The sequence below is a fragment of the Canis lupus genome, chromosome 23 (assembly GCF_011100685.1).
Source record: "Canis lupus familiaris isolate Mischka breed German Shepherd chromosome 23, alternate assembly UU_Cfam_GSD_1.0, whole genome shotgun sequence".
In the NCBI taxonomy this organism is placed as follows: Eukaryota; Metazoa; Chordata; class Mammalia; order Carnivora; family Canidae; genus Canis; species Canis lupus.
The window spans coordinates 13,327,244-13,343,966 of record NC_049244.1 but is presented as its reverse complement, the minus strand read 5'-3'; the positions used below and the strand labels follow the sequence as shown (position 1 = coordinate 13,343,966).

The window sequence follows — 16,723 nt, the reverse complement described above, 5'->3', positions numbered from 1 at the left end:
TATTAATGTATTTATTTTAAAGCTATAAATTTCCCACATATCACTGTTTTAGCTACATTTATAATGCCTGAGTTTTGATCCATAGTACTTTTATTGTCATTCAAGTTGAAATTTATTTCAATTTCCATTATCATTCCTGCTGTTTCATGTGTTATTTAGAATTGTATTTAACTTGTAAACATAAGTGGACTTCATAGTTATCTTTTTTTGCTTTATACTTATATTATGGTTAGAGAACAAATCCTGTCATTTCAGTCCTTTGAAATTATTGAGACTTGATTTGTGGCCTAGCATATAGCCACATTTTATAAATGTTCCCTGGTTCCCTCCCTGTTTGGAAAGAATATGTTGTCCATGATAATAAGGTGTTGTTTCTAATCTGGGGCATTTTCTTATCCTTGATGTAAACAGAGATACCCAAACAAAGAGAGGAGTCATGGTCTCCAGAGCAAATTAGGAAGGTATTGAGTGGTTAGAGATGAGTTAGATGGCTATTATCTGCACTTCATGGTACTAATTACCTTATTGTAATATTTGATGACTATAGTTTGTTTCTGGGTATGTTTATAACTTTTTATTTTTTTTATTTAAAAAACTTTTTTAAAAGATTTTATTTATTCATGAGAGACACAGGGTAGACACACGCACACACACACACACACACAGGCAGAAGAAGAAGCAGGCTCCATGTGGGGAATCTGATGTGGGACTCGATCCCGGGTCTCCAAGATCATGCCCTGGGCTGAAAGCAAGTGGTGGTAAATCGCTGAGCCACCCGGGCTGCCCTAACTTTTTATTTTGAATTAATCCTTACTGGGAGTTTGTTTTCTGAGACTTTTGGTGTCCTAGTATTTGGGACCATTTCTGTAATAATCTTTCTTATTTGCTTTCACTAGAGGCCATAGGGGCTTCATTGGTTCTAGGACAGTTTTTAGAGGTTATTTCTTAGCTTGAGGTTTCTCACATCTGAAGTTGTTATAAACATGGAACCCATATTCACACATGTATTGAATGAGTTTCTCATTTTGTTTGTATTCTGAGGTTTGGAAGTAAGGCACAAAGTTTCTTACTGAATCCCTTGATGGATGGGTATAATTTGTCTAGTCCAGTTTCATAAACAGAAGCTTGGTTTGTGCTGGGAATTAGGCATTTTCTCTGATACCTGTATTGAGCAGTAACCCTGCCAACCTCCAGTCCCTAAGGTGTATATCTGGCCTGGAGTGGTTTGTATTCTTTTTTGGGCTCCCTTGGCTTCTGTATCTACTTTGAATTCCCTCTTTATTTTTGGTATCTAGAGGGTTCCCTTTCTTTTGAACTTAAATATGAGATTTTTTTGTTTGTTTGGTTTGTTTTTAAGGTTTTTAGATCCTGTACTTGTATGTGTTTTGGCTATATTTTGTCCATTTAGTTTGCTTTATTATCATGGATATATTGACTACCTTTAGATGTATTTTCAGATTTATTTTCATTTTCTTTGAATAGAGCTGTCAAAATCATACACTGGAACCTATGCTTTGAAAAGGAACAAAATTTTAGTTTTTAAGAATTGTGATGATTGCCACACTTTACTTTAATCCCATTCTCCTTCCATATGTAACTCAACAGGTATTGTGTGTCATTTTGTGCCAATCATTGTTCTGGGTGCTAAGGAAAATTTTCCTGCTCTTCTAGAGCTTACCTTGTGAGGGTGTTGAGTTAATACACAATGAATAAAGTAAGTGATAAAAAGGTACGTGAAATGGTGATAAATATGAAGGAGAAAAAAGCAAGGGAAGAGGTAAAGATCATAGAGAATTTACAGTTTTACATAATATAGCTAGGAAAGAAATTCATAACTTTTTTTTGGTAGTTTCTATAATGGAGAAAGGAAGGAATCTTTTAGGATTTAGGTAAGTATGGAAATGTCAATACACATTTTAATCACATGAGTAGCTTAAAAACAATATTCTGCTTATTTTTCTCTGGGTCCTCCTAATGTTTCATCTTCCTCTTTTATAGTGAGGTTAAGGAATATAACTGTTAACTGGCCTCTTCTAATTCATTATTATTCTCTTCTATCTCTCCTTTTTTTAAAATATTTTATTTATTTATTTGAGAGAGAAAGAGAATATGAGGGGGGTGGGAGGAGCAGAGGGAGAGGGAAAAGCAGACTCCCTGCTGAGCAGGGAGCCCATCGTAGGACTCAATTCCAGCACCCTGAGGTCATGACCTGAGTTGAAGGCAGACACTTAACCAATTGAGCCACCTGGATGCCCCATATTCTCTTCCATCCTTACATCACCTTAAGTGATATAAAAATGTTCAACATTCCAAGAGTCCCATGATATCTTTGAATTCATCAATTGACTAGGTTTTTATACCTAGCTAGAATTGTTTATATTCTAAATCTTGGCTTTGAAAGGAAGGAAGACGCATAATATTGAACATAACTTTTCTTCTCCTTTTTCTCATTCCCTCATATATATAAAAGTTGGGCAAAGTTGAAACATTTTAAAACCCCAAACTTAAAGAGTAAGTTAGACTAGGACTTTGTTTTATAGTGAAAAAGTAGTGGAGTCAGTAAGTTGCCTGGTTTTCCATTTCGAAACACTTTCATTTATGATGATTTATTCTTTCTGACCTTTTTTTATTTGAATATCTATTGCTCCATGTCTGAACTTCTGTTTTGCATCCAATATAAAAGAATGTTTAATTTTGTAGTGTAGAACCATAGTGAAGAAGGCAAACTGTATTGAGATCTTACTCTCAAACTTACTAGAACATTGTGTAATAGTAAAAGAACTTATTTTAGTGTTTTAAGCTACCTTATTTTATATGTAATTAGATTTTCCATTTTTGTCTTCCTAGGTTTACCCAGGGTTGATGATAACAGCTGGCCTTATCCATTGGATTTTAAATACATTGAACATAACAGTTCATATAAGAGATGTATGTGTGTTTCTTGCACCAACTTTTAGCGGCCTTACATCTATATCTACTTTCCTGCTTACCAGAGAACTTTGGAACCAAGGAGCAGGACTTTTAGCTGCTTGTTTTATTGCTATTGTACCAGGTTACATTTCTCGGTCAGTAGCTGGCTCCTTTGATAATGAAGGCATTGCTATTTTTGCACTTCAGTTCACATACTATTTGTGGGTAAGTAGCACTCCATGTTTTGCTACTACTGAATACTCATGAACTTTGTGTGGAAATGCTCTAGGTTGTACACATTTGTCCTGTATCAATTATAGTTCCACACAGGGACCTATTACTATTTATGGTAAACTTAATAATGAATAATTTTAAAATGTCATGTATCTCTCTCCTGTGCATGCTCTCCCACTCCCTGCCTGCCAGCCATGTGTATATGATCATTTACAACAATCCTGTTATGCCTATTTTACAGATGATGATAATATCCTTACTTTATATGTCATAGCTCTAAAAAAGAGGCTGTCAAAAAGCCACCTACTGATTTTGTTTGTTTCTTTTTGAGTGGGGAAAGGGGTCAAAAATACTTCAGAAAGTTGAAATGTGATTTAGTGGCTTGGGATTTTGAATTCTGTTGCAAAACTAGCATTATTTTGCTGTTGCCAAGTTACTTCTTCCTGATCTATATACCTTTTCTTGTTTTATCACATTAGTTAGTACTTCCAGTATAATGTTCAAAAGGAGTGGTGGGAGGGGACATCTATGCCTTGTTACTGATCTTAGTGGGAAAGCTTTGAGCTTCTCAGTATTAAGTATGATGTTAACTATAGATTTTTGGTAGATATTTATCAATTTGAAGCAGTTCTAGCCTATTAATTGGCTTGCTGATTTTATCATGAATGGATGGATTGTGTCAAATGTTTTTTGTGTATCTGTTGATCATTTTCCCTTGATTTTTTTAATTTGATGTAATACATTAATTAATTTTCAAATGTTGAACCTGCTTTTCATACCAGGGGCTAAATCTCACTTGGTCATGGTATATAGTTCTTATGATATATTGCTGGGTTTGAATTGGTAATATTTTGTTGAGGATTTTTACATCTGATACATTTTGGTCTGTAGTTTTCTTGTAATGTCTTTGTCTGGTTTTGATATTAGGATAATTCTGATCTCATGAATGAGTTAGGAAAGTAATCCCTTCACTTCTATTTTCTGAAAAATTATAGAGAATTGGTATAATTTCTTCCTTAAATGTTTGGTAGAATTCACTCATGAACCTGGTACTCAAGTACTAGCTTGGCCTGGTATTTTCTCTTTTGGAAGGTTATTATTAACTATGGTTATTATTAACTATTATTGAATTTCTTTAATAGATACAGATTTATTTAGATCATCTCCTTCTGGTGTAAATTTTGGCAGATTTTATCTTTTAAGGAATTGGTCCGTTTCATTTGGGTTATTATATTTGTGGGCATAAGGTTATTCCTACTATTTATTATCCTTTTAATAAATTGTCCGTGGGATCTGTAGTCACATCACTTCTTTCGTTTCTAGTAGTAATTTGTGTCCTCTTTTTTTCTTAGTATGTTAAAGCCTTATTGATTTTGTTGATCTTTCAAAGGAGTTTTTGGTTTCATTGATTTTTCTCTTCTCAGTTTTACTGATTTCTGTTGTGATTCTTTTTTCATCTCCTTCCTTTGGATTTAAATTGTCTTTTTTTTTTCTAGTTTCTTAAGGTAGAAACTTAGATTACTGATTTAGATCTTTTTTCATATATGCATTCGGTACTATAAATTTCCCTATAAGCACTACTATTTCTAAATTTTAATATTATGTTTTAATTTTTATTTAGTTAATATTTTTGATTTTTTCTTGGCAGTTATTCTGTGACCTATGTGTTATTTAGAAGTATATTATTTACTCCTGGTTTTTTAGTTATCTTTCTGTTAGTGATTTTTCGTTTGATTCCTTTCTGGGCTAAGAACACACATTATGTGACATATTCTTTAAATTTGTTAAGATATATTTTATGGCCCAGAATGTCGCTTATCTTGGCGAATATTCCATGTGGCCTTGAGAAGAATGTATATTTTCCTAGTTGTGGATGAAATAGTTTGTATTTTATTGATGATTTTGGGTTTAGCTATGTCCTTACTGATTATCTACCTGCTGCTTCTGTCTATTTCTGAGAGAGGTTTTGAAGTCTCCGTTAAAGTAGTGGATTCATCCATTTCTCCTTAAATTTCTGTCAGTTTTTTCCTCCCTTAGTTTAATGCTCTGTTGTTAGGTGCATAGACTTTAAGGATTGTTCTGTCCTCTGGCGAATTAATCCCCTTACCATGATGTAATAGCTTTTCTTATCCCTAATATCTTTACTTGCTTTGACATCTAATCTGAAATTAGTATAGCTATTTCTGCTTTCTTTTGATTAGTGTTAGCTTCAATTAGTGTTAGTACGGTACATTTTTTTGCCATCTGTTTATTTTTAATCTTTGTGTTTCTTGCAGACAATATATAGTTGGGTCTTGTTTTTTGATCCACCCTCTCAATTCATTTTTTAATAGGTACATTTAGACTGTTGACATTCAGAGTGATTATTGATATAGTTGATTAATATTTATACTATATGTGTTACTGTTTTCTGTTTGTTACCCTGCTCTGTTTCCTGTTTTGCCCTTTCTCTTTTTCTGCCTCTTATGGTTTTAACCTTAACATTTTATAGGATTCCATTTTCTCTCTTTTCTTAGCATATCAGTTTTTGTTTTATTTTTTGCTGTTTTAGTAGTTCTCATAGAGTTTGCAGCAGACATTTACAACTATTCAAAATTGTCTTTCAAAGAAAACTATACTACTTCACAAGTATTGGGAGTACTTTTTAATAACAAAATAATCCTGATTCCTCCCTCTTGTTCCTTGTATCATTACTGTCATTCATGTCATGCATATATAATCATATATATATGTAAGGTATACTCATTAGCGTACAGAATAGAACACAGTATTATTTTCAAAAAACTTAATGTGTTAGATCAATTAAGAAGAAATGGATTTTTTTAAAGATTTTATTTGAGAGAGGAGAGAGAGAGAGAGAGAGGGAACATGAGCATGAGCTGGGGAGGGGCAGAAGGAGAAGGAAAAGCAGACTCCCCACTGAGCAGGTAGCTGGATGAGAGGCTCAATCCCAGGACCTTGGTATCATGATCTGAACTGAAGGCAGATGCATAACTGAGCCACCCAGGCACTTGAAATAGTTTTTATTTTAACTTATTCCATCTTCAGTGCTCTTCTGTTCTTTATGTAGGTCTTAGTTTCTGATCTGTATTATTTTTCTTCTCTAAACAACTTAATGTTTATTGTAAGGCAGATGTACAGTCAAGAAGTTCTCTCAATTTTTTTTTGTCTGGAAAAGTCTTTATTTCTCCTTAACTTTTGAAGTATAATTTTACAGGGTACAGAATTCTGGGTTGGTGTTTTTGCTCTCAGTACATGAAATATCTTATTCTATTCTATTCTTGCTTGCTTGGTTTCTGAGTAGATGTCATATAATTCTTGTCTTTGTTCCTCTCTAGGCAAAGTGTTTTTCCTCTGGATTCTTTCAGGCTTTTTTATTTTTAATTTTCTGTAGTTCGACAGAGATGTGCCTGGTACAGTGTAGTTTGATTTTTTGGCATTTTTTTCTTTAGCGCTTTAGTTTCCTGGATCTGTGGTTTGGTGTCTGACATTAGTTTGACAAAACTTTCTGTCATTATTGTTTTGAATACTCTATTATTTCTCTGTCTTCTTCTGATGTACTAAGTAAAAGGAATTGTGGTAAATAAGCCTTTAGTAATGTGGAGTTATGGTGTGTGGAGAGGGAAAGCATTCTCTAGTTGTATGATTAAGTTTGAGTCTTTTAGTAAGCTGGACTGTAAACCTTGTGTTACCCTCCTCCTCCTGCCTTACTTAAGTCAATAGGGTGGTTAGCTAAAGCTGATCAGAGTTGTATATTTCCTCTCCCCCATGTCAGTTTCTCCAGGCCTTGTTAAGAACAGAATGCTCAGGCATATTTCAGAATGGTTCCTTTTTCCCTTTTTTGTGCTGGAAACCAGAGGATTTGTCTCATATCTGTATAAGAACCTCGGAGGTAAATCCCACAGAATTGTGGAGTCCTTGTATGACTGGGTCCACCCTAGACTTTTTAAGTTCCCACACTGAATTGTTCACACTGAGCTTCTAGCCATTCCTTAAACAATTCAGATTTCCCACTGTTTTCCCTTATCAGTTCCCACTGGTGTCACTGTTTTTGCATGTGTGTCTCTAATCTTGAGGGCAGCAATTTGTCCTCTGTCATTCCTCACAAATCCAAGAAGAGCTGTTGATTTTTCAGTCTGTTCAGCTTTTTACTTTTTGTTAGGATAGAATTGTTCCTTAGATTTGGAACCAGAAGTATTTTGCCAAGTTATTCTAAACTTATGTTCTTTTTAACATGTAAAAGGATGTTACTTAGTATTGGCTTCAACTTAAAACTTGCATTTGTTTATTATCTGTAGCCTATGTTCATGCTTCTTCAGTGTTGAAAAGTGCCAAAATTTTTACATGTGAATACTTCTTTATATTTTAAGTAAATTTTTAGGTATCTAGGTAAATGGGAGCATTATTTTTCTCTTTAATAATTACATCTTTTAAAATTACTTAGCTCGTGGAAATTTATACTTTGGCAAGAAATCTCAGAGGAAAATGTTGTCAACAGTGTAGATTGTTGCTTGATTTTTGAGTTTCAGAAGAAAGCACCCATGGAGATGAAGATGATGACAAGCAGTAGAATGCTGCTAATGCTGCTGTAATCATCCAAAAATGTTTAAAAACAGTCTTTATTTCATGCATATGAGGGAAAATCCCACAAAATTTGGAACATCTGTTTGAGGCCTTTTAATGTATAATTTTTAATATTTTAAAAGTACGTATGTTGACAGATCTGATAATGTAATGCCAAGTTGAAAAATAAGTTAAGGTAGAATATGTACAGTATAATATCTTTATTTAAATTTTACACAATACAAATCATACCATATGTTGTATACAAAAATATAGGTTATATATCCATCATGTACAACAACTTCATGGTAGTGGTTATTCTCAGTATAGTATGATTAATTTTGAGGAAGGAGTTTTAAGAGAGGTTCAACTGTATTGGTAAAAAAAATTCAATGAAATCAAAACTAAAAGACACTCAACAGAATGGGAGAAGATATTTGCAAATGACATATCAGATAAAGGGCTAATATCCAAGATCCATAAAGAACTTATTAAACTCAACAGCAAAGAAACAAACAATCCAATCATGAAATGGGCAAAAGACATGAAGAGAAATCTCACAGAGGAAGACCTAGACGTGGCCAACAAGCACATGAGAACATGCTCCGCATCACTTGCCATCAGGGAAATACAAATCAAAACCACAATGAGATACCACCTCACACCAGTGAGAATGGGGGAAATTAACAAGGCAGGAAACCACAAATGTTGGAGAGGATGTGGGGAAAGGGGAACCCTCTTGCACTGTTGGTGGGAATGTGAAATGGTGAAGCCACTCTGGAAAACTGTGTGGAGGTTCCTCAAAGAGTTAAAAATAGATCTGCCCTATGACCCAGCAATTGCACTGCTGGGGATTTACCCCAAAGATACAGATGCAGTGAAACGCTGGGATACCTGCACCCCGATGTTTATAGCAGCAGTGCCCACAATAGCCAAACTGTGGAAGGAGCCTCGGTGTCCATCGAAAGATGAATGGATAAAGGAGATGTGGTCTATGTATACAATGGAATATTTCTCAGCCATTAGAAATGACAAATACCCACCATTTGCTTTGACGTGGATGGAACTGGAGGGTATTATGCTGAGTGAAATAAGTCAATTGGAGAAGGACAAACATTATATGGTCTCATTCATTTGGGGAATATAAAACATAGTGAAAGGGAATAAAGGGGAAAGGAGAGAAGATGAGTGGGAAATATCAGAAAGGGAGACAGAACATGAGAGACTCCTAACTCTGGGAAACGAACAAGGGATGGTAGAAAGGGAGGTGGGCGGGGGGTGAGTGTGACTGGATGACGGGCACTGAGGGGAGCACTTGATGGGATGAGCACTGGGTGTTATTCTGTAAGTTGGCAAATTGAACACCAATAAAAAATAAATATATATAAAATAAATAAATCATCTGAAGCACATAAGCATTCTCATTTAGAAGTCTGGATGGCTGTTCTTTACTCTTCTACTATATTTTGTAATTTAAAAAACACTATATCCTGGGGTGCCTAGGTAGCACAGTTGGTTAGGAATCATCTGACTATTGGTTTCAGTTTAGATTGTGATCTTGGTGATGTGAGATCGAGCCCTGCCCTGGGCTCCACACTCACTGCGGAGTCAGCCTAAGACGGACTCTCCTTCTGCACTCCCCCTAACCCCTGCCACATGCACCCTCTCTCTCAAATAAATAAATAAATAAATAAATAAATAAATAAATCCTGTTTGTCAGAAATTTGAAAGCAGAAATGATGTACAGAAACCATCATCTGGATATTATTACCATTTGCTTTTTATCACTTACCTATTTTTTTATGCTTTTAAGAAACGCAAAAGTGATATTGTCTGTATACAAAGGTATTTTTATTTTTTTGTTTTTTAGAGAGAATACGCACGCACACAAGGGGAGGCAGGAAGGGTCAGAGGGAAGGGGGAAGAGAGAATCTTAAGCAGGCTCCACACTCAATGTAGAGCCTGGAAATGTGGCATGATCTTAGGACCCTGAGATCGTGACTTGAGCTGAAATCAAGAGTCGATCGCTCAACGGACTGAACGCCACATAGGTGTTTAGTTCCTTATAAGCGTACCATGAGTCTGAGCCATTGCAGGAGTGCCATAACTGATATCTTAATTACCTTTCAATATTTTAAAAATCTAACTGAGACAAACTCACATAACAAAATAAAATCACCATTTCAGCCATTTTAAAGCGTACAAATTAGTGTTTTTAAGTATCTTCTATTTATATACAGAACATTTTATCACTCCCTGAAGAAACTCTGTGTTTTCCCAATTCCCTGTCTCTCCATTAATTTTAATTTCTGCCTCTACAGACTAAACCTGTTCTGGACTTTTTCATATAAGTAAAACCCACATAAAATATGTGACCTTTTACATATGGCTTCCATTCATGTAGCATAATCATTCATGTTGACACACATAAGTATTTCATTCCTTTTAATTGGCCAAATCATTATAGGAGTATACTGAATTTTTTTTAGGCATCATAAGTTGATGGGACATATGAGTTGTTCTCACATGTTATTATGAATAGTCCTGCTAACAACATTGTGTACAAGTATTTGTGTGGATGTATGTTTTCACTTCTCTTTAGTATATATCTAAGAGTGAAATTGTTGGTTCATATGGTAACTCTGTGTAGACTGAGAAACCCCAAGACTGTTTGCCACAGGATTGCACCATTTTACATTCCTACCAACAATGTAGGAAGGTTTTAATTTTTATGAATTCTTGCCAATACTTACCTTTTTCCTATATGTGTGTGTTTTTAATATATCACCTAAGGTAAGAGGTCGACTCATGGTTTCTTTTTATTATGGTAAAATACACATAAAACTTAACCATTTGTAAGTATAGAGTTCAGTGATGTTAAATACACTCACCATCACTACTATCCAACTCCATAGCTTTTCACCTTAATGATACTTGAAACTATATCCATTAAACAATAACTCCCCATTCTTCCCTCTCCCATCCCCTGACAACCACCATTCCACTTTTGGCTCTGTGCTTTTGATTACTCTAAGTATCTCCTATAAGTGGAATTACATAGTTTTTGTTTTTTGTTACTGGCTTGTTTCACTTATGTCCTCAGGGTTCATACGTGTTGTAGCATGTCAGAATTTCCTTCTTTTTTTTAAGGCTGAATAACATTCCATTCTGTTAATATACCACATTTTGTTTATCCATTCATCTGTTGATGGTTATGTGGGTTGCTTTTGTATTTTAACTATTGTGAATAATGTTGCTGTGAACATGGGTGTACAGATATCTATGAGATCGTGTTCTCAGTTCTTTGGGGTATGTACCCAGAAGTGAAATGCCAGATCATGTGATAATTCTATTTCCTTTTTTTAAAAGAAATGCTATTCTGTTTTCCATTGCCACTGTACCAATTTACATTCCCATAAGCAGTACAAGTTCCAGGTTTTCCACATCCTTGTCAGTACCTGTTTTTTCTTTCTTTTCTTTTTCTTTTTGGATAGTAGCCATCTTAATGGGTATGAGATGGTATCTCATTGTAGTTTTGATTTGTACTTCCCTGGTATCTAATGATGTTGAACATCTTTGCGGTTAAAAGACCATTTGTATATCTAGCGAAATGTTTATAAAATCCTTTGCCCATTTTTGAGTCAGGTTTTTGTTGTTGTTGATCAGTTTTAGTAGATCTCTATTCTCAATATCAATGTATTATAAAATGCATGACTTCTGAATATTTTCTCCCATTCTGTGAGTTGCCTTTTTTTACTCTATGATAATGTCTTTTGACAATTTTTAATTTTCCATAAAGTCCAATTTGTCTTTCTTTTGTTGCTGTTCCTTTTGTCTTATCTGAGAAATCATTGCCAAATTTAATGTGATGAAACTTTTACCCTGGTTTTCTTCTAAGGGTTTTAGGTCTCATGTTTAAATCTTTTTATGTTAATCTTGTATATGATGTTAGGTAACGGTTCAGCTTCATTATTTTGCACAAATGTCCAGCTTTCCCGATATCATTTATTGAAGATTGTCCTTCATTGAATGATCTTGGCACCCTTGTTGAAAATCAGGAAATGTGTCTGGCTTTAATCTTTTTCAAGATACTTCTGGATATTAGGGGTCTTTTGAAATTCTGTATGAATTTTAGAATGGGTTTTTCTGCAAAAAATGTCATTGGGATTTTGAATCCAATTATAATGATTTCGTAGATCACTTTGAGTACGATAGGCATCTTAATACTGTCTAACAATTCATGAACAAACAGGGGATGTGCTTTTATTTATGTGTTTAAACTTTTTACGGCAGTATTTTAGAGTTTTCATTGTTGTAAGACTCTTACCTCAGTGGTTAATTCATAAGTAGTATTCTTTTCGATGCTATTGAAATTGAAATTTTTTCAGAAATTTCCTTTTCAGATTGTTTATTGTTGGCATATAAAAATACACCTGATATTTGTTTATTGACTTTGTATCCTGCTACTTAGTTGAATTCATTTATTAGGTCTGATAGTTTTTGTATATGTATGGAATCTAGGGTTTTCTACATGTAAGATCATGTTATCTGCAAACAGGAATCGTTTTACTTCTTTGTAATTTGGGTGCCTTTTCTTTTTCTTGCCTGATTTGACTCTTGAACAACACAGATCTGAACTGTATGGATCCACCTTAGGTGGATTTTTTTCAAGGTCTACAGTACAATATAAATGTATTTTCTCTTCCTTACAATTTTTAAAATATTTTCTTTGGCTTTATTTTTAGAATACATTATAAAATACATGAAACATACAAAATATGTGTCAATCAACTGATTATGTTGGGGTGAGGTTCCAGTCTACAGCAGGCTATTAGTAGTTAAGTTTTTGGGAGTCTGAAGTTATATGCAGATTTGCAACTGTGTGGGATCAGTGCCCCTAACCTCTGCATTATTAAGGGCCAACTATACTGTGTTGAACAGAAGTTGGAAAAGTGAGCCTTGTCTTGTATCTCTGATCTTACAGGAAAAATGTCAGTCTTTCACCATTGAGTATATTTGCTGTGGCTTTTCCACATATAGCATTTATATTATGTATTGTATATTAATATAATGTTACTAAATATGTAATATATATTATTGTGTAATATTTTGTATATTAATATTTTAAAATGTATTTTTTAAAGATTTATTTTAAAGATTTTATTTATCCTTTTTTTAAAAGATTTATTTATTCATGAGAGAGAGAGGGGGGGGGTAGAGACATAGGCAGAGGGAGAAGCAAGCTCTCCCCAGGGAACCTAATATGGAATAAATCTTTTAAAAAATAAAAAGAAACATGGAGGTGCTTGGGTGATTCAGTTAGTTAAGCATCTGCCTTCAGCTCAGGTCATGATCTCAGGGTCCTGGGATTGAGCTCCCTGAGGGAGGAAGTCTACTTCTCTTTCTGCTCCTCCTCTACTTAGGCACACATGTACACACACTCTGTCAAATAAATAATCTTAAAAAAAAATAAATCTCCTTGTTTGGGGGTGGGGGGCGTGGAGAAATGTGGTCTTTTTTTCCTGAAGTAATAGAGATTTTTTTTTTTCTATATCAGTAAAGTAATAAATTTCCTAGGTGTGTCCAAAAGCTGACCTTTCTGGTTATGTTCATCCTTTTCAACATGTAGATTGATACTATTTCTGAGAAGTTGTGTTTGTTGTTTGTTTTTAAGATTTTATTTGAGAGAGAGTTTGCAGGTACATATAAGTGGGGTGTGGTGCAAAAAGAGAGAGGGAGAAGCAGACTCCCTGTTGAGCTCCATCATTCCCAGGACTAAGCCATCCAAGTACCCCTCTGAGAAGTTACTCTTTTTTTTTTTTTTTAATTTTTATTTATTTATTCATGAGAGACACAGAGAGGCAGAGACACAGGCAGAGGGAGAAACAGGGCCCCTACAGGGAACCCGATACGGGACTCAATCCCAGGACCCCAAGATCACAACCTGAGCCAAAGAGAGACACTCAACCAATGAGCCACCCAGGTGCCCTTGTCAAATATTGTTTCTTAATAAAAGTTCTTCCAGAGAAGGAATATGAACCACAAAGTTCTCAATAATTTAAATTTCATGCTTATAGTAACAAACCATTTTGAATACAAAGTTTACGTCAGCATTAGTTGAATAAATGGAGTTTAAAGTTTTGGTTTTAAGTCTGAGTCCTACAAAGATGTCAACTCCTTATGACTGTAACTCATCATCAAAAATAGAATCATCCCTATTTCAGTGAACTCACAGACTAATGAGAAAGAAGGTTAATAGGATTCAATTCTTTGAGGTTATTAGGATGATGGGGTGTTAGATGTTGCTGAGGCAGTACTATACAGGATCACTAACTCAGCAGGTGAGTATCAGGGGAGGAGGGTTTCTCAGAGATGGGAATCAGTGATGCCAAGGAAGTGGTGGGAAAGAAGTGCTATAGCTCTTTACTGAGCCTTTTATGGCAATTCACAGGAAGCTCCTTCTCTTCCTACCATTACCTTGCCAAAAGCAGTGCTCTGTGGCATATAATGTGCACCTGAGAAGTTATTCTTAATTGTAGTTTTAAATATCATTTTGTCTCACTGTTTTTCTTGGATTTCCTTGGATTTTCTAAGTGTCTTCTATATCATTTTATGATCCTTTTCCTTTCTCTCAGGTGTTTTCATTTCTCATAACATGCTGCTGAATTTAGTTTTTAGTATTCTGTTGTGGATTTTTGCATCAATGTTCATAGGTGGTAACTGATCAGTAGGTTTTCTTGTAGTGTTTTCATCTGACTTTGATATCAGGGTAATGCTGGCTTGATAGAATGAATTAGGAACGCTTTCATATTCTTCAGTTTTTAAAGAAAAGTTTGAGAATTGATATACATTCTGTTAATGTTTTATAGAATTTACCAATGAAGCCATCAGGTCCCAGGCTTTTCCTTGTTGAAAGTTTTGATTACTGATCCAGTCTCTTTATTGGTTACAGGTCTGTTGAGATTTTCTGTTTCTGCATGAATTTAGTATTGGTAGGTTTTATATTTATAGGAATTTGTCCATGTCATCTAGGTTATTTAATTTGTTGGAATACAGTTACTCATAGCACTCTTACAATTCTTTTATTTTCACTTCTGTTATTGATAATCAAATTTCTTCCCATTGTGGTCAGAGAATATACTTTCTATGATATCTGTCTCTTTAGAATTAATTTGTGGCCTATAACATACGATCTATCCTAGAGAATGTCCATGTGCACTTGAGAAGAATGCGTATCCTGATCTTATTGTGTCTAGTTGGTCTATTTTGTGAAGTCCTCTGAAGTCTTCTTTACTTATGTCTAGTTCTACCAGTTATTCAGAGTGGGGTACTGTAGTCTCTAACTAATAAAGAATTGTTTCTTTCTTAATTTCTGTCAGTTTTGCTTCATATATTTTGATAGTCTGTCATTAAGTGTCTAAATGTTGTAATTGTTGTACTTGTAGTATTGAAAGTTTTATTAATATATATTGTCCTGTTTTGTCTTGCAAAAGTTTTTTGAGTTAAAGTTTCTTGTGTCTGACATCAGTATAGTTAACTGCTCCATTTTAGTTACTGTTTGCATGGAATATCTTTTTCCATCCTTTAACTTTGAATATATTTGTGTCTTTAGATCTAAAGTGAATGCCCGAGCATATAATTGGACCATGTGTTTTTATCCAATCTACCAGTCTCTGTCTTTTGATTGGAGAGTTTAACTTAAAGCCATTTACATTTAAAGTGATTCCTGATAAGAAAGATCTTATTTGTCACTTTGCATTTATTTTCTATATGCCTAGTAGCTTTTCTGTCCCTTATCTCCTTTATTACTGTGTTTTGTGTTTAGTTGATTTTTTTGTAATGAAATGTTTAAATGCCTTTCTCATTTCCTTTTGGTCTATATTGTATTGCTGTTTTCTTTGTGGTTACCATGCAGGTTACATTTAGCATTCTATTATAATGCTCTTACTTCAGTTTATCCTAGCTCATCTTCAATAGTACATAAAAAATCTTCCTTACAACTCTGTTCTTACCTTTTTGATTGTTGATGTCACAGAATTAGATTTTTATACATGTGTGTGCAGAAATGTAAACTAATAATTTTAATTGTATTAGTTTAAGTATGTAGAAGACTAAATTTAGAGTTCTAAATCAAAGTTAAAATAATGCTAGTTAGCTTTTAAACACTAGTAATTTTGGTTTGTTTGGATACTTGGGGTCTTTTGTATTTCTCTATGAATTCCATTAGTTCTCCATTACAACTTTTTTTCTTAAATGCCATAATTTTTTTTTTTATTAATTCAACATCTTTTTGTAGAACACGGTGTGGTACTGGTGCTGTTTTGTATGTTGATTATACAGAGTTAAATGAAGTTGATGAGCAGTTAGGGGAATTATCAGTATCCTATTGCTTTTCAGAATGATAGCGTAACAGAATAATAATAAAGCATCCTCACTAAGGACTAAAAGATTATTTTGTGAGTTTTTCCTTTGTTCTGTTTTTTAAACCAACATATTTAAAATAAGTTAGGTTTAAAGTAAAAGCAGCTCCAGTATTTGAAATGAGGAGTTGTTTTGGAGTTCTGGCATAAAGATTCATTTTCTGATTTGTGGTAAGGTGTTTGACACTTAATCTCATTCAGTATTCTTATAAATATAAAAAATGTTTTAGCTACAGAGTTGTAGTAGATAATTACATTTACTTCAAGTTTGATCTTTACCAATTGAAAGTAAAAATAATAACAGCTCTGAATACTATGAAAAGTTTTTTGTACCCAAATGACTTTATGAAGTTGAAAACGTTTTCTGTGTAATCTCTAAAATGTAAATGTAACTTGTCTACTAATTCCTCATCTGGTGTATTTATTTTTAAACCAATTGCTTAATGCCTTTTACAAGTTAGGTCTTTAAATTTTTTAAGATAAAGTACTCTGTTTTCAAAGCACTGTTTCCAGACATTTTTGAATATGCTTTTAGATTAGTGTTCTTTAGTTTCTAATCTTTTTTTGTCAGGATCAAGTGGTTAAAAGTAGAGTCT

At 34.1% G+C, this 16,723-nt stretch overlaps 1 protein-coding gene across 2 annotated transcripts in view; it reads left to right on the top strand.

The window, feature by feature from the left end:
• Positions 1-16,723, top strand: part of STT3B (STT3 oligosaccharyltransferase complex catalytic subunit B) — a 106,724-nt gene that overhangs the window by 46,753 nt on the left and 43,248 nt on the right. For both annotated transcript variants that reach the window (XM_038570618.1, XM_038570619.1), the window contains exon 3: positions 2,848-3,135. In XM_038570618.1, coding sequence (XP_038426546.1) covers positions 2,848-3,135 — 288 coding nt within the window. The remainder of the gene's footprint in view (positions 1-2,847; positions 3,136-16,723) is intronic.